Genomic DNA, 23476 nt, shown 5'->3' with positions numbered 1-23476 from the left:
CTGCGTTCTTTTTGTTCTCTGCCGTTCCCTAGCCCTGGGCCTCACCTACGGCAGGTATACAACAGATGGTTTTTGTTTTCGTTTTGTTTTTATATTTTATTTATTTATTCATGAGAAACACAGAGAGAGAGAGAGAGAGGCAGAGACGGAGAAGCAGGCTCCCCGCTGAGCAGGGAGCCCAATGCGGGACTGGATCCCAGGAACCAGTGATCACGACCTGAGCTGAAGGCAGACACTTAACCAACTGAGCCACCCAGGCGCCCCCAACAAATGCTTTTGAATAAATAAATGAACGAATTACAAAACTGAAAATCCTCATTCTTTGGGAATAAGGAACCCACTTATTGTATGTGGCCCTAAAAGGCTGAATTTAGATCCATCATTGATATTTACAGTCAAGTAAATTGTGAGAACTTTGTGATCTTTGGATCTGCCAGAAGTGGAATGGGCCAAAGGTGAGTTCCCCTTCTGATTCTAGGCCAGAGGTTGCAAACCAATAGTCTGGGTTGCATGTGCCCTACCAACATATTTCAGTTGGTTCAGGCAGTGTTTTCAGAATTGGGATATTCCACACCCAACGTCTAGCTTCTCTGGGGGAAGATCTGAAAATGAGGAAACTCGGACCTGAACTGCTGCATGCCAGTAAGTGGGCCGGGCGGAGGAGCGAGCAGGTGAGTCTGCTGAATAAAGAGGCCTGCCCTCTCCAGCTCACTGCAGTCCCCAGTCGCCCCTGCGGTCTGGCCCACTGTGCTCCTTTAGGTCACCTGCCCGGTCCTGTCACCTGCACCTACCCCTGTGCGGGTAACTCCAGGTATTCAGTGTACTCAAACTGAGTACCTGCTTGATGGAGTTGAAGGATTAGAATGGTTTTAACGAAATCAGTCTCTTCCGTCCCTATGATTATCTGAAATCAAAGCACTTAGAGTGCTTTGCATGCTTTCGAAAAGCTATTTTTTCCCTGCTCCTACCACTATGTGTTCATCGTATGTGGCTCAGCCAGAAGTGTGTAATGCTATGCCTGGCCCATGGCATAGATAATAAATGTTAGGATGGATGAAAAGCCCAGGAGAAGCATTGGTTTCCTTTTTCTTACCGGCATTTGCCTTTGGCATGTGATACAGCACCAGTAGAGGGAGCCCTCTAATAATTTGGAAATCTAGGAGAAGACTCTGTTCATCCCTCTAATTGTATTTAATTTAGGGATTATGCTAAGAATGTATTCCTCCCTGCTGCCCCAAGAATTTAAGTTAACAACACTGGGAAGTTAATAAATTGTGGGAAGGGAGAGTATGACCTTCAACCCTGACCCCCACCTGAGGCTTTTCTAGATGAAGTGTTCCAAGTAGTCTCTAGAGTCTTTTAATCCATTTTGAAAGCCGCTATCCTTATGCTCCTAAAAATTTCCAAATATTTGGGTACATTTAGCCCTTAGGGTCTCATAGTAACAGGGCTGCCTCAGGCATAACTACAAAATGATGGGTTTGCCAGACGGCCTGACAACCAGTCTTTGCATAGCTTTCATCTGTGAAAAACGAGTGAGTGGTTGTAGATTGGTTCTAAGGTTCTTCCCAGCTCAAAGCAAAGCTAGTTTATAGGAGAAATGCCTTATATATTTCACCCTTTCAAAAATAGGTGAAAATGTAAAAATCTCTTTGAGAACTTTAGAAATTATTTTCTCCTCCTAAAACCTATCACTTTTTAAGAAGTCAGCTTATTTGGGGAAAATTTAAGTAATGGAAACTCTTAGCATATCATAATATTGCTAAACTTGGAAAGTGGTGTATGGTGGTATATGGTTTTTTATTTTTGTTTAGAGTCATAGATTATGGCTTTAGATTCATTATTATCCATTGGCATGCAGCCCTCTCTGTTCTGGAAAGTTCTTTTATTTTTCTTCAGTTCGATTATTTTAATATATATCAAAGCAATTTATTACAAAAGGAAAAACTTTGTTTTTTTTATGGTGTGGGGTTGAATTTCAGATTAAGTAAAATGGGGGGAGGCAATGGTAAGGAGCACTCTTAACTTCCACATACTTAAAACATTATTAAAGAGGAAAATGAAATAATACTTGGAAATCTCAAAGCACTCAAATTTTTACCTAATTAAGCTTTTTACCCCCCACGCAGTAAGTACTCCTTTAGCCATACAGGTGACATTCTAAGAATTTCTAAGGAGGTTGTATTCTCAGTACCACAGAGCTCAAATTACACAGTTTCTAAAGGAAATGCATGCGGTGCCATTCCAGCAGGACTTCCAATGAGTCACCCTCTAATTTCTCCCAAACAGACATGGTGTAACATCATTGTTATTTTATGTAATTCTTTTCACTACCAGACTATGATTTTTCAAATTATTGTTAATGATTCCAACTGAAAACTTGTTTAAGGCATTTGTATCTATTTCCTTCTAATTTGTGTGAGTTCATGTTTCAATTGCTTGAATTCAGATCCTGTTTACTCCACGCAGGTTTCTGGGCTAGAAGGCAGGGCAGATGTGGACAAAGTGGTGATTTGTGATGACCTAATTATTTATATGAATAGCCTGGATTCTTGGGGCTTTGCCCAGAATCTAGGGTTAAGTTGTTACACTTTAAATTCTATTTATATATAATGGTGATGTAGGTGACAGTATTTGTTTCCTTATTGTACTAAGTGACCTTGAATTTTAATCTTTCCATTTGGGGTTTTGGTTGTCTTCTTGAGCATAATACAGTACTGTTTTCTTTGTCCTATTCTTTACAGAAACTGACCAAATGCCAGAGGTTACATGATACAAAAATAGTTTGCTTATAAAAATAAATCACTTGCATGTAAAACAATTTGCATAATTTATGTAATTTGCTTGTACAAGTTTTCATAATAAACTAAAATGCAGGGAAACCTAAATTGGCTTTTGGGTATAAAATAAAATTCCTTCTATGAGTTCTTGACTACTGATATCAGAGAAGTAAAAGAGAAAAAAAAATTATTCATGTTCATTTCTTTCAGAAATAACATTTTTTGTAGGGGCTTTTCTAATTACAAAAACAGTGCAAATAATTGCCCCAAAAATGTGAGAAATATTTAAGAATACTAAGATGGTTACATTTTAATATAACATTTTCAGAGATTTTTTTTTAGGCCAGCCAATGCATTTTTAAGTCCGGTATCTCAGCTAAATGATCTAATAATACTGATTTGATTTTTTTTTTTAATGAGCTAAATCAGCCTCTTATTTGCTTCCCAGCCAGAATATATACAGCTGTGGTAATAAATACCAGTAAATACTTCACTCTTGAAATTGAATATGTGGTATCCCCAGGAAGAATTCTAAATTGAGCCGTCATTGCTAAAGACTTTCATTTATTTTGGTATATTTGTATACGCTATGGCCAGCTTGCATACAAACTGATGCAATATATAGGTGCAATATAAGATTATATTGACCTTTCTCCCTTTGGTTTTAGGCTTCTGGAACTTTTTTGTGGTGAGGATTGATAAAAGTGTCACTAAAAATATATATAAGTAGGAAATATTTGTTTTTTTCTGTAAAGATTTGAAGCTCTCATTGTTGGAGAGAGATTACTGCAGCGACTTTTATCACTGTTTAGGAAAGAATTAAATTTAAAGTGTTTGCTGTACACTTTTGGAAACAACTTCAACACAGAAGAAAACAAGTCTAGAAATCATGTTTACTGCTACTTTTCTAATATTCTTAACCACTGAACTTACAAGTCATGGTAGCCTTATTTTAACAGTATCTTAAGAGGAACAAAAAATTTCCTGGTATAGCAATTATCACCTGCGGATGGCCTAAAATTAGCATATTGAGTTAACTCCAGAAACAGCTTGTGAGCTGTGAAATGGAGTTCAGAGAGATAGTGAAATTTCACAGAAACGCTTGGTATATGGTATAAATAACCAGACCAGTCGATGCCTACAAAGTAAAATGAAACTACTAATAGCTTAGTTAAAATATCCTATGTAAAACTTGATGTCAAAGAGAATTTAATTTGATGTGAACATAGTGAAGCCTCTCTGCTTATGCATAGAATTTTTTTTTGCTTATGCATAGAATTTTAAGAATTATTTGTATACACCTACACAAACAAAGAAGGCTTGAAGCTGAATTTATGATGACTTATAATCTGATTGGGAGAAAAGAGAATTTAAGTATAGATGAAGATGTTAATCAGGTTTATAAAAGCATGCAGATTTCAAGTTAACTTTTCTCAGGCTTTTCAGTGTTATTATTTGACAGATCAAAAAAGATGTTCCATTCTTTGGCAAGGAGAAATAGTTTAGAGCCAGAATTTAAAAGGAGAAGCAAATGAACAATGCAAAAGAATTTAAATTTTTCATGAGAGGACTTGATGGATTATTTGGTCATTGGGCATCTGGCAAGTATTTCTGGCCCTTTAATAGCTAGGCATCAAAAACACTGCTTCTGAAAAAAAAAAAGAAGAAGAAGAAGGTAGCGGGAGGGGAAGAATGAAGCGGGGGAAATCAGAGGGGTAGACGAACCAGGAGAGACGATGGACTCTGAAAAACAAACTGAGGGTTCTAGAGGGGAGGGGGTGGGAGGATGGGTTAGCCTGGTGGTGGGTATTGAGGAGGGCACATTCTGCATGGAGCACTGGGTGTTGTGCACAAACAATGAATCATGGAACACTACATCTAAAACTAATGATGTAATGTATGGGGATTAACATAAGAATAAAAAAAAAAACACTGCTTCTTCCTCTTTGTGTTAAGTTACTTAAACTTGAGTTGTTGTTGTTTTTTTTTAAAGATTATTTAAGAGTGCAAGAGCGAGTGAGCATGCATGTGCAAGAAGGGGGAGGAGCAGAGGGAGAGGGAGAGAGGGACAAGCAGACTCCACGCTGAGTGTGGAGCCTGGCATGGGGCTCGATCCCACAAGCGTGAGATCATGACCTGAGCCGAAATCAAGTTAGATGTTCGAGTGACTGAGCCACCCAGGTGCCCCTAAACTTGAGTTTTAATTCATATGTATAAAGGATAAATATTGGTGCCGCTTTTGTAGCACACATACTAAAATTGGAATCATAATGGAGAGTAGCATGGCCCATACGCAAAGATGACCCAGAAACGCATGCAGCTTTCCATAATTTTGATGTTAGCTTATTGTGGTAATCCTTTTGCAGTATATACGTACATCAAATTATTATGCTGTACAGCTTAAACTAACACAGTGTTCTGTGTCAGTTGTATCTTTCTAAAACTGGGAGGGGGAGGATATATTGTGAACATGTCCATACATCGAAGACCATCCAGAAAATATTTAATGTTTAGCTATTAATGTGGTTTTATAAGTAAGATTCTATTTTATGGGGTTTTATTTTGTCTCTGATCGTGGATAATTTTTTGCCATTCAGAAAGGAAACATTTAATGTATGACATGCACACAGTGTAAGGGAAAAAATAGCTCCCATGCATGCATTTATATTTCTTCAATACCCCAGCTAAAGTGATATTTCTTATTGGATTATGTTTAGGAGTATAAATTTATGTCTTGGAAAAAAATCTGAATTGAACTTTACAACTCTGCACAACTGTTAATAATAGTCATATAGTTCTGAGATCCCTGGTCAGAATAAAAGAATCCATTAACGGATTTTGTAGATTTTCCTGGGAGTTTTCTGGGTTGATCGCTGCCTACAAATCCCATCCCTTCTTTCCTTTTGTGTAGGAGGACCAATCAGTGGCTACCCCAGTGAACTGAAGAGTTAGCTACTCTTCGGTTAACAAGTCTCATTTCCTGGTATAGATGCATGTACACACGTACACACACACACACACACACACGTGCGTGCACACTCACAGGCATACATCCCTGCCATTGGGCAAGAACATGTTTATTATCAGTCTTTGTACCCTGTTTCTGGTGGTTTCAGGACTTGGAGGACTGAATGATCGCTCCTCTCCGTGGAGTGCTTGGGGACCTCTTACGTTAGCTAACCATTATGGTCCCCTGAGGAAATGTGCTAAATAAAAAATGTTTTCAGATTTTGCTAGGAATGCATATAATATATCCTTACAATAAAATACTCTACAACGGTTAATATAAGTACGTCTGTTTGTGCTAGCGTGGGAAACTGCCCATGATGAGGTATGATACGCACATTGCATGACATATATAACAGGATGCCCATGAATTTCTTTATAAGCTCTGTTCAGTAAAAGGTTTTTGTAAATGCATCACTTCTATGGCATACATTGTAGTTTCTTGCAGCTGTTTGCCTTTTTGTATTCTATTCCTTCTACTAGAATATTTTTTTGGCCTGATGAATTCCTTTTTATTCTTTCAGAACTTAACTGAAATATAATCTGTGAAGCTCTAGACCTGACTCCCCAGACATAACTAGTTTTTCTCCGAAGCATTAGTGCCCTCTGTTCTTACCTCTATTGTACCACTCATAATATGTCTTATAATGATTTGTTTATATGTACATCTGTTCTCCGGCTAGGTAGTGAGCTCCTGTCAGCCAGCCTAGGTTCGAGTACATAACATGGCCTCGACAAAACAGAAAAATGTCTCTTTATCACTTCATGTTGCTCGGGCCATAAGGTGATGTGCATAGAACATTTTGAGAGCTCTTTTTTCTCCTGGGTTTGATAAAGTAACATCCACTGTATTTTGTGATTCCAGTTCTTTAACTCATTCATATGATTATTAAGATTTTTTTTTTAAACTTCATTCAGGGGCGCCTGCGTAGCTCAGTGGGTTAAGCATCTGACTTTGGCTCAGGTCATGATCCCGGGATCCTGGGATTGAGCTCCACTCCAGGCTCTCTGCTCAGCAGGGAGTCAGCTTCTCCCTTTATCTCTCGTCCTGCCCGTGATCTCTCTTTCTCTTTCTCTCTCTCAAATAAATAAATAAAATCTTTAAAAATATTTAAAAAATTAAAAACTTCATTGAAGGATAATTTATAAACCATAAAGTTCATCCACTTTAAGTATATAATTAAATGGTAAAGAAATTCAGAGTTGTGTAATCGTCACTAAGTCCAATTTTAGAACAATTCCATTACCCCAAGAGTATCCCCTCTGAGGTATTTTTCAATATTGATGGAACTATCCATAAACTTGTGTTGTGGGTTGAACTTGATGACCTCAAACTTTGTCATTATTTTTGGCTCTAAACTGTGTCAGGCACGACATGCTTAAAGGAGGCCTACATACGTAGTGGCACTACATGCTGAAAGAATAGTGCATGCTGGCAGTGAGGTACGCCAGTTTCTCTTCAGAGGCTTGCTGTGTGACGAGCTCTGCGCTGGGTCCATTGTATACATGACCTCATTTGAGATTCAGAATAGAATAACCTGTAATGTAGATGCCTTCTTTATTTAATCCCTACGTACTCTGCAGGGAAGGAAGTAACTCAAGGTCACACCACTGGTAAGTGGAAGGGCTGGGATTTGCACTTGGACCTGACTGTGTCCCACACTTGCCTGAACATTCAGTGGCTATATATTGAGCAATTATGGTGTGTTCCCATAAAAAGGCACATCTTAGGAAACATGTAAGCAAGTTTAAAGAGTTACTTAATCTGAAAACGGGGGAGGTAGCTACAGTGTTGAAAGGATCAGTTCTGAAATGAGCTTTTTCTCTGGCTTGGCTCCATCTGGTTTGGTTTGAGGCCCTGTGGGCGTATCCTGAATTGGGTCAGCAAACCTAGAAAGAGAATAAACAGGACCATGTTGTAAAAACTGTAAAATACCGAAGCCACGTGGGTTGTCAGCATCATCTCTGATTGAGTTTGCTTTGGGGATTATTTCATCTTTCAGTCTTAAAATGTTACCATCGCTTGGTTTTTGTTAACACAAATGGTTGATTTTATTAGTTAAGAGTTGTGGTTTGGCTGCTCTAACAGAGACCTAGCAGTGGCTTAAAATAGAAATGTATTTTTCTCTCAGATAAAAAGCTGGGTAGGTAATCAAGGTTTGGCATAGTAGTTCCCCTGTCTTTAGGGAACCTGCCTCTTTATCTCGTTGCTCTGCCCCCATTATCGCACGGCTCTCATCTTGGGGTTTAAGCGGGTTGTTTTAGCTCCTTCCACCACATCTCTCCAGCCACCAGGAGGAGGACATGTTTTTCTCTCCTTTAAGGCCATGACCAAGAAGTTGCTTGTGTAACTTCCAATCACATCTTGTGCTACAGAACGTAGAGAGCACATGCCCCTCATTCTGCGAAGACGACTTCAATATGAAAAACGTAGACTTGTATGTAAGGAGGGAGATATGGAATGCTTTAGGCCAAACTCTTTCTCAGTATTTCTTTTTTTTTTTTTTTAATCTGGGCCAGAAGATTCGGCCAAATCCAGAAACTTCTGTCGACATGATTCCCCCAGGCTTTGAAGACTTTTTTTTTTTCTCGTCAAGGTTTTTTTGTTGGGTTTTTTTTATGTTGTTAGTCACCATACATTACATCATTGGTTTTTGATGTGGTGATCCACGATCCATTGTTTTCGTATAACACCCAGTGCTCCATGCAGTACGTGCCCTCCTTAATACCCATCACTGGGCTAACCAATCCCCCCTCCCCCCTCCCCTCTAAAACCCTGTTTCTCAGAGTCCGCAGTCTCTCATGGTTCATCTCTCCCTCCAACCCCCGCCCCCCATTTTTCCCTTCCTTCTCCTAATGTCCTCCATGAAGACACTCCTTTGTCTGTTTCGAAGTTGGCAGTGTGTCAGTCTATCTTTCATGATGTAGTGTCAGTTTGAACTTGTTTTTCCTGGAAAAGTATATGCAGCAGCTCCTGGCTTGACGTCTGGGTTGGGAGCACTGCATATCAGATTTTACCTTGGTAAAGCTGAATACATTTTCTTTCTCCAAAATATTGCTAGGAAAAAAATTTATTTTATCAGAGTACTGTTTTCATTAAGACATGGTAGTATTCAAGATAAAACACTTAAAATTCCTGTTTGGCATGCATGCCAACTTTTCTGTGACAAGGCAGCATTTGCTTCTTAGAAAATTGATGACACCTGCAAATCAAGAATTCATGTTCTAACCTCAGTACTTAACTAAGACGTGGCCTTGACTAAGCCAGTAGATATCTTAACTTTTCTTAGTTAATAATATCTTAAAACAGAGTTTAGAAGTAGACTCTCTCATCATATTATATGTACTTTTTTAAAGGTGTTATTTATTTATTTGAGATAGCGAGAGAGAGCAGGAACAGGGGAGCAGAGGGAGAGGGAGAAGCAGACTCCCCACTGAGCAGGGAGCCCGACGTGGGGCTTGATCCCAGGACCCCAGGATCATGACCTGAGCCGTAGGCAGACACTTAACCCACTGGGCCACCCAGGCACCTTCTATTATGTGTATTTAATCAACAATTACGAGGCCCTTTGAAAATGCAGGTGTCATTTTTCTTTGTTGTTGCTTTCGAGAGATCACAGATAACCTTAACTTTCTTTAAGGATGGGTTTTACTCACAGCCAGCTAGACCAACAAGGGAAATGTGAAGATACACTTAACATTCGCCAACCTGTCACTTTAGGGCATTCTTCTAAAGGCTTTTTTGATAGGAAAAGATCGTTTGAGCACTTAAAATTAGAAATCTTAAGTAATCTTGGTTCGCAGATATTTCTTTTAATAATGTATGTCCCTTTCCAGGAGTACATTTTGGGAGACTAGAGCTCACTGTAAGTCCTTAATTATTTGAAAATCTCTGTGCCAGTATTATGTTTCAGGCAAGGCTACTTTTAGCCAAGTTTACTGAAAGTATTCCCAGTGTTATCTCCAGTGATTTCATCTGATTCCTTTTTATGCACTCTTGACACAGCCAAATTATGTAGAGTATATAAAACAAACTGCTGTCTGTAGAGTGGTGAGTGGTTTCGTGATTCCCTTCTGTTTTGAGTGGGTGGCTTCTCTCCACTCTTTATCTGTTACCCGTATCCTCAGCCATCACGAATGTTTTGTTTTCTCTTTTGCAGATGACACGATTGGTGCTGCCTGGTATGGTGGAAAGGTGAGTCACGAGCTCACACACAAACACTAGAGAGACAGAGCTCATGATTATTTATAGGGAGAATCCTTTCTTTGCAAAATTCATTGAAGTGACTAATGAACCTATCATCCATGTCTTAGCAACAGAGTAATGTGCCTGGCGAGTCACACAGTGGAGTATGAATCATCCGGTGGTGGAGGCCTTTTCCACTCGATTCCCTTTTTATTTCCCTCTCCAGGGTTGTGGTGGTTCCTTTAGATCAGGATTAAAAAGTCTGCCTGAGTCACCATCACCAACTCAATTGCCTGCTATTCTGAGGGGGCGGATAGAGTTCCTGGGGTATTCCCCGGAATGCCTTCTTAAAGCTATATGCGCTCAGAACTAAAATCAGTGGAGTTTCACAAAGCAAGACCCCATCTTCTGGTTGTTTAGTTCTTAATGGGTGAATGGATATATGAGGAACTTAGGCATGTTCTATATAAAATGGTTATAAGATGTCAAACCCACCCTTAGAGCAGAAACCCACACCATGGAGCCCCCTTTGTGTTCTGATTTGAGTTGGGTTCCACTAGGATATATGCTGGGTGTCTTCATTTTCATTGAGAAATGTGTCATAGAGTTTCTTCTTGAAATAGCATGAAGTGTAAAATTGTAATTAAGCTCTGTTTCTCCCTTGGAAAAGCCTGAATGATGTCTAGGCTTTCAAAAGAAACCTGTTGAAAAGATCTGGGCTTGCATCTTGAGCTAGCTTGATCGTTTGCTAAATTTAGGGCTTCACAGTCACCCTTCCTCTGCAAAACAGCTTTGAGTTTGGAAGAGATCCAAAGGAATCACAGCTTCGGAAAGGGCAGAGCCCAAAGACCTTACTCCTGTGAAGAAACCTCTATGACCAGCTTCGGGCAGGGTTGACAGCTAATGTTTATTGAGAACCTATTACATGCCAAGTGTTGTATGGAGGACTTGATGTGTGTTAACTCATTTAACTTTGATAGCCTTCCACCATTGTACGGAGAAGGAAGCGAGGTTAGGAATCCATTTTGTTTGGCATCTACAGAGACTTGTGGAGAAACTGCTTCTTTGCAGTTTTTGTTTGTAATTCCATTTTATATGAAGTTTGGTATATTTCAATCCCTTTAGTAAAATTTCCCTTTAAACCCTCAGACTGCTTCGTGTTGGTTGATAGTGGGAGTGTGCCCCTGATGGTCAGATATGGAAGTGAACAGACAGTGGTCTAACCAGACAGAACTCTAAGAGATTACAGAGAATTGGGGCTGACAGGGTAGAACCCAGGAGGGATGAAATTTTGGCCATCATCTTAATCCAGTTTTGATATCTGCCAGTAACTTGTACTAATTCAGGACAGTAAGTCCATCCATTAAAAACAAAATACTTATAAACCACGGAAGTGTTGGAAAAGGAATTTTTAAGTGTGTTGGTGAAAACCATATCAAAAGAGATGATGGTTGTGAAGTAATCTTGCAGATCATAATGGATTTAAATAGTCATGGAATTTTAGTACTTTAAGTAATTGAAACCAGCACCCCCCCCCCACTTGATAGAAAGTGAGTCCCAAAGAGATTGAGCGCCATGAAGCTTCATGATTAGTTAGTAAATGATACGAACATAGGGTGCCAGGAACTTCACTCCTATCTTTAGAGACCTAGCAGCCATGATCTCAGTTCTAGCTGGAGCATTAGATAAAAACAATGCAAAGAAGAGGTTCCATTCATTCAGCAGGCACTCACTGAGTAGAGTTTATCATGGGGTATACAGAAGATGAACTGGATCTTTGCCTTTAGGAAATCAAGTTGATTTTAAACTAAAGTTGAGAAATGATCTGGTGAAAAGCCGTCATAGGCTATGGACTGAAACTGACACCATGAGGGTGATTGTGGCACTTGCTAAGAACCAGTAAGAAATATAAGTAGACTTTATAAATCCGTACTTTCGGTTAGGAAAGGGAACAGCGAAGTCCACTCGAATTAAGAGTTACTAGTTGTATTAATTAAGGTAAGCTAACTGCTATAAGAGACCATCCCAAGATCTCTGTGGCTTACCACTCTAAAGGTTGACTTTTTTCCTCCTGATACACAGCCAGTGTGGATCAGTGGTCGGGGCTGTGCTCTACCCAGTCATTCAGGGATCTCAGACTCCTTCCAGGTAGGGGCTGTCCTCCCCTTGGACCTTGCAACTCTCCGCTGCATTTTCTTCATCCAGCTAGCAGAAGAGGGAAGAGGGAATAAGGTTGATTTTGTGGGAGGTTTCATGGGCCAGGCCTGGAAGTGGTATACATCACTTCTGCCAACAGCCCATTGTCCAGAACTCAGTCGCTACCACTAACTGCACAGGAGGCCAGTAATGTCGTTAGCTGTGTGCCCAAGAAGAGAGGAAAAACTCCAAGGGAACCGATCATCTGAAAGCGTTCTTCCTTACACATGATAAGTGATTTTATTATAGCCTGCCCTTTATACCGTCCTTAAATGGCATATTTCCTATGGTTGGTTTCCATAGGAGTCGTATTTCCATTGAGTAAAGCAGAGTCCTTTATAAAGATCCTTTGTTGTTGTTGTTGTTGTTTTTCCCCTTTCACTGATTCTACCTCTGATGTATGAGATTTTCTAAACCCTCTAGAACGGTAGCCTAAAGCCAACTATCACTAAACAAGTATCTATAATTAAACTAAGGTATTATTGCCACAGAAGTAGAAAGTGCATAATTACATTATAGAGGAAACTTGCTCTTTCCACTTCTCTGGAATTATAAACATTGTGTACAGCTGGAGCCAGGAGGTGGTTGCCATAACAACCATGGAAAAGCTAAAAATAGCCCCTTTCATACTGTATTGCTTAAGGTGGAATTATGACATGTTATGGTGTTTTAGGGCAGGCAGTTCTCTTTCATGTGGGAAATGTTTGCAAACTTCCTTCAGCAAAGCAGGATTTGTATAATGTATTTGGATTGCTGGTTCTAATTATATGTCTGACCACTCTGTTCCAGGATTCTTTTCTGACATAGAACTGTGTTTGATACGTTTCTCAGTCTTCTTGAGAGTCTGTTAGAGAATTGTCTGTACCAATTTCAGTGTTATATTTAAGCTTAAATTAAAAAAAAAAAAAGTAATGACCCTCCAGGAACCCACTTATGCACTCTCTGATAAGAAATGGAAATAGGAAAAATCATCATGGAGTGTTTTCTGCACAACCTCCCTTACCTGCCATCAAACTCTGTATACAGTTAGCTGCCCACATCGGAGTTGACCCTGCATTCCAGTCCTTCCCAGGTGCACTTGCACCTCCCCATCTCTCTCCCCGGCATCACAGGGCAGTGCTGAGGTTCCCGAGGAAGGCAGAAATCAGTGACTTATTCAAAGGAGACCTATCACTTCCTCTATGACAAAAGTATTTTTACAGAGATGTGACAAGGATACTGCAGCAGTCTGATGGAATAGTGAGGGCATTTATGGGAAAATAAAGGCCTGGCAATTTTTTTTATCCAGGTGACAATTAAGGAAAGTGTTAGGATGGGGTTTCCACAGGTCTGAGGGAATTCTACCAGTGAGCATAGCTATAGGAAGGTATAAATACCAGATACTGAATTTTATAGGGTTGGATGAGTTTACCGTTTGGCTTGTAAGAGGGCTAGTAAATGAAGAGAATATGTTTCTATGAAAAGGTGCTTCCTTATCAGCAGTGGTGTCTTCTGCTTTGTTTTTGCAGTATTTTAGTTCTGGTAGATCCTCAGTAATTTGTACCACTGAGACACCATGGTGTGGCTGTTAGCAAGTAAGCAGTGTGATGAATTAAGAATGTTCTATCACAGAAAATATTACTTGACTTGTTTATTTGGATATTTGTTATAACAGGCTGGGAAGTGTGCTGAAGTATGAGCAACATGAGTCTTCATTATGGAACTTCGGCAAATATTGTTAATGTACCTTCCAATCTTAGAATTATTCCCCAAGTCCCCGGAAAAATGAGAGCTTAACTAAGATTCGGTTTTATGTTTGTTTTCGTGTGCAATTAAGCGCGGCCCATTTTGTCCTTCTGCTTGACATAACAGAGCTGTCATGAGTCCGGCTCTGCCATGGAAACTGGTTTGACGTCACTAATTCTGCTTAGATGGAGGATTAGAGCCAGACAAAGTAGTTGATTTTAAAGACGGGTCCTTTGTGCCTCACAGTCCCAAATGTTCATCCCCATCTCTACATGAAGAATAGATACTGTATACAGTACAAGGATTAAGACAGTTCTACCAGCGTGTTGTTTATGATTCAGACAAAACTAAGTTGAATATTATTATCCTTGGAGAGAAAGAGAATTCTGTGCTGTTGTGTGCATGGGTGTGGGAGGAAGGTTTTTGCTAGACAAATATGTGTGCTTGTTGGTGCAGAGTTTTCGTAGAACGGGTGTTTCTCTGCTGTCATTATGATACAATTATAAATGCTCTCCTTTTATTTCCTCAGGTCTAGGTTGTTCTTGCTTTAGACTTTGTTGGTCTTGGGTTTGTTTAATGTATTCTCGAGTGCAAATACTTTGTTTGAATAACGAAATTCTGACTTGTCACTAATTCCAACTAACTCTACCTCCTAGAAATTTGAATTGGGGTAGAATATTTGAGAAACAAAGATCTTAGTTGCCTCAAGGGGTAAACAATTAAAGGAGCATACCTGCATAATTGTGACATATTTGATTATTGGTCTATTATTTTTGAAAATGGGAAAGAAGTTTTTATTGTCTTTAAATACATTTTCCTGTATTGAAATCATTGATTTGGTGAGTGAAGTTTTAAGAGTGAGTTTTGGTAAGATCAAGATTTCATTTTTAAAATGCATTTGATAACATTAAACTTTAATTTTAAAAGACTTTTAAAATGCATTTCATTTGTGAGGAACGAAATTAAAATGTTAAGATTTTTGTTCAAGGGCACATGTAACCCCCTGCCAATCTGAGTATAATGGAGCACATAATCCTGCTGATAAAACCAGCAGCGATATATTATAGCTTCAGTGAAGAACATTATCATCTACAACTACTCTAAACTAGCTTTTTCTTCATTTGCTCCAAATGAGTGAGGCCATAGCAATTCCTGGTTACGTGAAAAGAGGTTAAAATAAAATGCTACCTAAAGCCACAAGAATGCTTAGGGCTCAGAAAGGGGGTGCAACTTGTCAGGATTTGGGGTTACTTCTCAGAAAGCATTCTGTGTTGCAGAAGATACCATAGCTCTCTTAGCTTTCATGTGATGGGATCTGCTCTAAGCTTAAAGGTGACACCTTATAATATATCATTATTCTCTCTCTCTCTGTCTTTTACAGGTTTATTGAGATATATTTCACATACCATAAAATCCACCCATGTAAAGTATACAATTTGGTGGTTTCCAGTGTGTTCACCAAGTTGTGCCATCATTCCCACAATCTAATTTGAGAACATTTTCAACACCCTAAAAAGATAGAGATATTTTAAACATCATAAATTAATACTCTATTAAAAGTCTCTAGTAACAAAAGTCGCTTTTGTCCATTTTGATCAGAGGAGTTTCTCACAAATACAGATAAAATCGAAATCTTAGATATTCATTCCTAATTACTAGTTTTTGCCTTAGAGTGATTGGGTCCTAACTCCTGATAGACACCCTTACTCCTTTACCAATATTTAAAAACAAAAGGCTTTTCTGTCTCTGAGATACAAGCAAAACGTACAAGAATGATATAATCAATGCATTGACTAAATATTTCCAACTTTCTTTAAACCCCAATATAACATTTTTAAATTTGAGATTTGATTTTGATGACCAAGATTTCACTGCTTAGAACGTGTGTATTACTAGTAAGGACTTGGGTTCAAAAATAATAACAAAAGACAACAACTTGTTTCCAGGGACACAGTAAGCGGAGGGTCCAGACTTCTGTTTGATGGTTGAAATGGCATCTCGCCTAGAGGCTGACAGATGGACTGGGTGACCTTGGGGATTTTTTTTTTTTTTTTTCAGATTTATGTCTAAAATAACTTAGACTCCATTTAATCATGTTTCTTTTGTTATTTTGCCTAAAATGGATCTACATAGTCCTTTTTAAAAAAATACTGAAAAAAAAAGGTCTTGGGGGAGGTAAATTCAGAAAAAGAAGAAGGGGAAGCTGAGTGGAAGCAAAGGAGCCTCACCTGGAGGACAGGAGGTAGGTAGGGTTGCTTGCGGTAGCTGAAGGGGACTGAAACCCCACCCACTACTCCGAGAAGAATGGATTTGAGGAGGGAAGAGTTGGCTCTTAATTCTGTTGAAAATTCCTAAAACCCTAATTCCACACTTTACCCACCTTTATGTGCTTGCTGACAACTATTTATTTATTTATTTATTTATATTTACAGCATTGCTTTCCTCCAGTTAATTTTCATTTATTAGTAAAATGAGTAATTCCTGGTAACTTTCTGACTTCTCGCTTTCAGTAGTCTCCAGAAGTTACAGTAGAAATTGAGCTTGGCCTTTTGGCAAAGAATATGGTTTGATCTCCTGTAGAGTCACAAAATTTTATAGTCCGCTCTTTGTTTTGTGACTGAATATCTACAACCTGGAGGAAGTAGGAGGGCAGAACATAACCATTCACGCATCACCAGGAGGTTTTATTAAGTACCTGTTACATGCTCAGGACTGTGCAGGGGGTTTTGAGGAAAAGTGTAAGACAAGGGCTATGATGTGCAGAAGCTTAGGGTTTTGTTGAGGGAGAAAAACATTTATACATATGCGATGATTAAATGCTACAGCAAGGTAGTATGTGCTGGCAGGCCAAAATAAAGACGTGCAAGGATTATGAGTGTTTCTAAGAGCGAGAATTCTTGGTGATGTGGCCAGAGAAGACCTCCGACAGGAGAGATCAGCTGGAGGAGACTGTAGCTCTGGTCCAGTCATGCCCCGGATTACTAAAACAGAAATGAGCTAATTGCAGACAAGAGCTATTTTTAGTTGATTGAGTTATGCCTCATTCACTGACCAAGGATATCTGTGCTGCTGAAAGGTGAGGGGAGATGTGTGTGTTAGAAAAACAGCTATGTTCTTCTGTTTAAAATAATTCTATGTCACTAATTTACAAGCCATTGTGTCTGTGATTTCCTTCTGTTTACTTGGTGCATTTTCCTTTTTAGATCTAAAGGGGCAATTCTGAACATTTCCTCTGCCAGTGGCATAGCCCCAGTTCCACTGTTGGCCATCTACTCTGCAACCAAGGTGAACACTTTTTTAGTAAATCATGTCAGAATAAGAATGATGAGAAATAGGCATAGAAGCTTCTTGGAGTTCTCTTCTTGGCTGTTTTCAAATGGACTGGGAAGGAAAGGAATGGGGCAGCAAGATCTCAGATCCACAGATACGTTATTCTCCTAGTAGTCAACTGGTTTTAAAACTGATACAGGCATACCTCGGAGTTATTACAGGCTTGGTTCCAGACCTCCACGATAGCATGAATATCAACAATAAAGTAAATCAAATGAGTGGTTTGGTTTTCCGGTGTATATAAAAGTTATGTTTACACTAGGGTCAACGTAAAAAGAAAAAAATTAATGTTCACACTATACTGCAGTCTACTAAGTGTGCAGTAGCATTATGTCTAGAAAAGCAATGTACCTATTTGAATTAAAAAATACTTTATTGCTTAAAACTGCTGTCATCCGAGCTTTCAACATGTGGTAGTCACTGAACACAGATCACCATAACAAATACAATAATAATGAAAAACTTGAAATATTACGAGAATTGCCAAAATATGACACAGAGACAAGAAGTGAGCATATGCTGTTGGAAAAATGGTGTCGATAGACTTGCCTGATGCAGGGCTGCCACAAACCTTCCATTTTGTAAAGAACACCGTCTGTGTGAAGTGAGGTAAGGCAAAATGCAAGGAAACGAGGTATGCCCGATTTTGTGCTTTCCGTAGAGAGCTGGCCTAGGTCAGTTAGCTCTGTTGATAAGAACATGGTGTTAATGATGGGGGATTTGGTTCATGAACGAGTCACCTTTATCCAGCAAAAGTTCCAACTCTGCAGAGCTAAGTGGAAGAATTTGCCACCAGTCAGGACATAAATACACATAGTAGGTGCAAGATAGCCTGGGTGAGAGTGGGAGTATTTTGCCACGTTATTCAGAACTCATTGATCTTTATTGTCACTTCTGGAGTGAGACAAGGATTTTCTAGAACTCTCTGTAAGATGTCATAATTCTATACAATATCACCATTCACCTCTTCACATTACTAGTAGGGAAAATTATTTAGAATACATTTCCTGCTGCCTGCAGGACCATAGCATCTTCTTATCCATTGTTGAGGTATAGGATACATCTCTGAAATGAAAATGACCATTGAGATGCTGAAATTAGGGAAAAATGAGCGAAATATAATAAGACCTTGTGATATGTCAGAGAAGGAGAAGAGCAAAATGCTTGCCTTCTTTTTCACCTGACTCTTTGTCCACTGGAAAAATGTGAACAGTGACTACTGTTTTGAAGAAGTGTGGCACCACGCCCCACTCCTGCCATCTCCTTGCTTCCTGTATCTCTGAAATATACAGGAGGTAGGTTTAAAATGAACACCATGTTTCTTGAAGTGATTGTTGGACTCGAGCTTCTCATCCTGTTTTGCTCCATGGGCACAAGACTATGATTAATTGGGACCCTAGTAGAGTTGTTATTGATACTTTGTATTTTAAGCCTGAGATGGAGTCTATATTTGAAAAATGGTACATTATATTTTACAAATAGATTTAAAATTTTACTATCAGAAGAAGATGGGCTGTCACATTTATCCCTACACTTTTTGGATCTTGCCATCCCAAAGGACGAAGAGGATGTTTGCTCTTTTCTTTACTGACAACAAAATCCCTATAGAGGAGAGTTGAACAGAACTCATATTGTATTTCCATTTGAATGGCAAGTGGGGAGGAGGAACATATCCTTTGTTTTATTATAATACATTTCTTCTTGGAAAGTACTTTTCTGAAAAAAAGAAGAGATAAGACCCTCTTCTGGTTAAGTCAAAATTTGGTCTGAAGATTATATTTGGTAAGAGAATAAAATTTAGTGGCAGATAAAAACAACTTGAGGTTTTGAGGGTTTTTTTTTTAAGGTCTCTTCTGCATTTGAAATAAGAATGATTAAGAACTCCAGTGTTAAATGGTTAGTTTGTTATTTGTGTTGCCATGAGTATAAATCAGGCCGATTGATGTAATGTGTGTGTTTCCTTCTCACTCCCACCCCATCCCAGGCTTTTGTGGATTTCTTCTCTCGGTGCCTCCATGAGGAATATAAGAGCAAGGGCATCTTTGTGCAGGTGAGTGGGTTTGTTTCAATTGCATATCCCTGTTTTTGTGTGGTTTCCACAGCAACTGTTGCCGTCTTGGCAACGAACGAAAATCCCATTCCTAAGGAAGTGAGTGTGACGTCAGCACACCATTAAAGACATGATTTCTTTCTCTTTTATGCACTTAAGTCTAGATTTTAAAAAATTACCCCCTAGAATTCTGAAGTAGGGATACTTAAAGTAGGACTAAGTGCACGGTTTTCTTTCTTACAGTTTTATTTTGAGAAAACTGGGACTATCAGTATCTCTTAGCTGCCAGATGTGTAAGGTATGCTGTGATCTGTTCCCAAAGCCACAGTGTCAGAACCACAAGGGCAGGCAGAGCGTGCATAAAGCCCGCGCTTTCCAGAGCACGGAGGACTGCGTGCACCAGGATGACTTAGGTGTGGTAGCGAGTTTTCGTGTCTTTTTTTTTTTTTTAATTGTGGTAAAAATACGTAACAGAAAACACCATTTAAATCACTTTTAAGTATTCCGTTCAGTGGCATTAAGTACATTCACATTGTTGTGCCACCATCAGCACCATCCCTCTCCAGCACTTTCCCATCTTCCAAAACTGAAACACTGAGTCTATTAAGCAGTAACTCCTCACTTCCCCCTGTCCCAGCCCTGGACACCCTCCATTCTACTTTCTGTCTCTCTGAACCTGACTACTCAAGGGACCCGCTGTGGGTGGAATCCTACAGTCTGGGTCCTTTTGCACGTGGCGTTTTGCACTTGGTGCGACATCTTCACGGTCCACCTATGCTGTACTTTATCACACTTCCCTTCCGCGTGAAGGCTGAGTAGAATTCCATGGTATATATACACTGCATTGTGTTTAGTCATTCATCTGCTGTTCGCTGAAATTAGGTGAGTAGTGCCGCTGTGAACATGAGGTATACACCTATCTTTTTGAGACCCTGCCTTCACTTCTTTTGAATAGGTACACAGAAGAGGAGTTGCTGGGTCAGGTGGCAGCTTTATTTATATATATGTATGTCTGTATCTTTTTTTTTCTTTGAACTGCCTTACTTTTTTCCGTGATGGCTTACCTATTTTGTAGTCCCACAACAACCTACCAGGGTTCCAACTTTTTCATATCTTTACCAATACTTTATTTTGTTTTTTGTTTTTAAATAATAGCTGTCCTAATGGGTGGGAAGTGGTCTGTCATTGGGGTTTTGATTTGCATCTCCCTCATGATTCGTGATGCTAAACACCTTTTCAGCACCTTTTCAGCTGCTTACTGGCCATTTTATATCTTCTTTGGAGAAACATCTGTGCAAAACTTTCACCCTTTTTCATTTTTTAAAAATTTTTTTTAAAGATTTTATTTATTTATTTGACACAGAGAGATATAACGAGAGGGAACACAAGCAGGGGGAGTGGGAGAGGGAGAAGCAGTCTTCCCGCCGAGCAGGGAGCCCGATGTGGGACTCGATCCCAGGACCCTGGGACCATGACCTGAGCCGAAGGCAGACGCTTAACGACTGAGCCACCCAGGCACCCACTTTCACCTTTTTAATTGGGTTGTTAGCTCTTTATTGTTGAATTGTGGGAGTTCTTTATATATTCTGGATATTAACCCTTTATCAGATACATGATTTGCAAATATTTTCTTCTACTCTGTGGGTTGCCTTTTCATTCTATGGATTGTGCCCTTTGATGCACCAAAGTTTTTAATTTTGATGTAGTCAGTTTATCTATTTTTCCTTTTGTTGCCTGTGCTTTTGGTGTCCTATGCAAGAAATCATTGCCAAATCTAATGTCATGAAGCTCTCCCCCTGTTTTCTTTCAAGAGTTTTATAGTTTTGCTTTTACATTTAGGCCTTTGATCCATTTTGACTTAATTTTTGTAGAGACCTTTGCTTTTATTATGTAGCTAACAGACACAATGCTGTGAAAATATAATACCAAATATGAGAGGAAGCAAATGTAGGGATTTTTATGAGTATCTGTCTCAAAGCAGCTCTTATTCAACACAAAGAAATAATGGCTCACAGTGTTTCCCTGCTTAGGCACATTTTTAACGATGTCTTAGGGGAAGTTGCAATGCGTACCCCTTTCCTACTACCACCCACGACCTGCCCCCACTTCTTCACACACCCTGTTGTTCATCATGGCTCTCATTATTGCAAGCCTAGTATTTCAAATTTTGCACCCTGAAGTCCCAGATGATCAGTCATTATAATAGCTAATATTTGAAGGGTTACTTTCCAGGCACAGTGCTAAGCACTTTATATATATCCATTATTTCGTTTTATCTTGTAATGACCTCATAAGGTGGTGTGATTATCATCTTCTGTAAATTTATGGAAATCAGAGTTAGAGAGTTTAAGCCATTTGTCCATGTTGAACCAGGACTCAAATCTGAGGCCGTTTGGCACCAAAGCGTTTGTTTTTAATCACTGGGCTCCTAACTTGAGGCCTTTAGGACAGCACTGAACACATTGGTGCCATCAGTGCTCAGGCAGTTACGGATTCAGCTCCATTTCCTCCCTTGTATCTTTGGACAGTCGAGATGGCCCGAAGCGTTGTCTGGATCTAGCTTCTAACCGCTTATATCCTATGAGTGGAGACTATAGCTAAGTCACCCACAGTGAGAGAGAGTGGTAGGTAAGGGAAGGGTAGGGCCAATGTTTCCTCATCTTCCAGGGCCATCTTAGAGTCTGCTTCCTCAAAGCCCCCTCCTGAGGTCTCGCCCATGTCGTCCTTAGATGTCATAGCCCTTTGACGTTATTCTGATTTGCAGCTTCCCATTAATACATAGGGTACATTGGGGAGGAAGACAGGGTTTTCGAGAATCCTGAATTTTACACTGAACTACCGTACTCCCCCTTCTCTCCTTGACCCTGTCTTTTTAATGCTAGTAGCTGAAATCTGCTGTGTAGAACATGGTGTATTTTGGTGACAAGGAGCCAGTAAAGCATTGAGGGGATGTGAGGTATCACGTGCCACACAGTGTCGTGCCATTTCTGTTGTAATCAAGTTATTAATTTCAAAATTTTTAAACACCTACTGAGATTAAGCAGGAATCTCACAGATCCATCAGTGGGTGACCTACAGGCAGCATGGCCAGAAGCTGCAAGTGCTTGAATGACAAAAGGGAGTATTACACTCTGAGCACAGACGAGCGATTTCTGAAATTCTCTGAACAGGCAAGACCGTCTCCTCTCTCATTCCCACAGCTTGTTTCCCTCAAAGATCTTTTCTCCATATTCTCTGCCTATTAGCCTGGCGTGACTAGAAACTACGACAAAAACATACTAGCAATTTGTTTTTTGAAATGTTTAACTTTGATAAACTTGTTTTTCCCCAATAATGACTTCTCAATTATGTAATTTCATTGATCATTGTCTTCCTTCAAGTGAATTCATTCAAGGTTTAAATGTAGCGTGAATTTGGCAAAAAATAAAAATAAAAGCTCACATGTTTGTGAAGGAAAGTACGGCTATCATTTCTGTGTGAACACATCAGAATGCTGAAGTAGAATACAATGTCATACTAGTTCTGATCAAAGGGACAGAAACGGCTGGCCTAAATAAAGCTCAGTTAAAAATTACTGGTTTTTCTTTGGTGGTGGTTTATGTCTGCCTGTTTTTTTGGGCCAGGAGTTATTTATTGGCAATTTTCTTTTCCACTCTATCCCCCATGCTGTTTCCTGGGTGATCTTGCTAAAATCCAAGTCAGGTAATGTTGCTTTCCTTCATAGTCCTCCAGTGGCTGCCTGCGGTGTTTAGGATTGAATTCCGACTCCACAAGGCCATCGCCTCTCTAGCCACCCCGTCGTCCCTCCCTGCGTCAGGCCGGAGTGGACCTGTGGTGGCCAGGACATGCTCTGCCCTCGCAGACTGGCTTCTAGGCTGGCACGCCTTTCCCCTCTGCTCCCCACTCCCTGTCTCCCCACCCCATTCGTGCCTGAGCCTGTGACCCATCTGTCTTTCAAGGCTCAGGCCACACTTTACCTCTGCTGGGAAACCGAATCTCAGCCACGTGATGTGCCTTTCCTTCTGCTCTCCTCTTTCTGGTTATATACCTTGGTCTGATACTCTCTGGCTCCCCTGCTTCCCCCCACTTCAACACGTTCTTGAGATCTGGATTTTTTTTAATCTTGATTGTCTCTGTGTTGCTAGGGACACATGTAATTTGGGTAGGGACCTGCCTTTTGCTTGGTATCAGGGAAGACTCTGG

At 39.8% G+C, this 23476-nt stretch overlaps 1 protein-coding gene, 1 long non-coding RNA gene and 1 other non-coding gene across 7 annotated transcripts in view; 2 read left to right on the top strand and 1 right to left on the bottom strand.

The window, feature by feature from the left end:
* Positions 1-23476, top strand: part of HSD17B12 (hydroxysteroid 17-beta dehydrogenase 12) — a 156761-nt gene that overhangs the window by 122538 nt on the left and 10747 nt on the right. For both annotated transcript variants that reach the window (XM_054511976.2, XM_045893874.3), the window contains 3 exons: positions 9947-9981; positions 17097-17178; positions 19208-19273. In XM_054511976.2, the coding sequence (XP_054367951.1) occupies positions 9947-9981; positions 17097-17178; positions 19208-19273 (183 nt within the window). The remainder of the gene's footprint in view (positions 1-9946; positions 9982-17096; positions 17179-19207; positions 19274-23476) is intronic.
* On the top strand, positions 5011-5114 carry LOC123858095 (U6 spliceosomal RNA). The gene has a single exon (XR_006794053.1). It is a non-coding gene; the product is annotated as a U6 spliceosomal RNA (small nuclear RNA).
* Positions 6955-23476, bottom strand: part of LOC135362322 (uncharacterized) — a 39666-nt gene continuing 23144 nt past the window's right edge. For 3 of the 4 annotated variants that reach the window (XR_010406886.1, XR_010406887.1, XR_010406888.1), the window contains 3 exons: positions 15300-17908; positions 12018-12177; positions 6955-7676 (listed from right to left, as the gene is read on the bottom strand). This is a non-coding gene — a long non-coding RNA (uncharacterized LOC135362322). The remainder of the gene's footprint in view (positions 7677-12017; positions 12178-15299; positions 17909-23476) is intronic. The other variant, XR_010406889.1, reaches the window with a different exon arrangement.

This window comes from Mirounga angustirostris, unplaced genomic scaffold, assembly GCF_029215605.1.
Source record: "Mirounga angustirostris isolate CCGP_5_RB_7025 unplaced genomic scaffold, mMirAng1.0.hap1 SCAF_13, whole genome shotgun sequence".
Classification (NCBI taxonomy): Eukaryota; Metazoa; Chordata; class Mammalia; order Carnivora; family Phocidae; genus Mirounga; species Mirounga angustirostris.
Note: the sequence above shows the minus strand (reverse complement) of the source record. Positions and strands in the feature narration are given on the sequence as shown.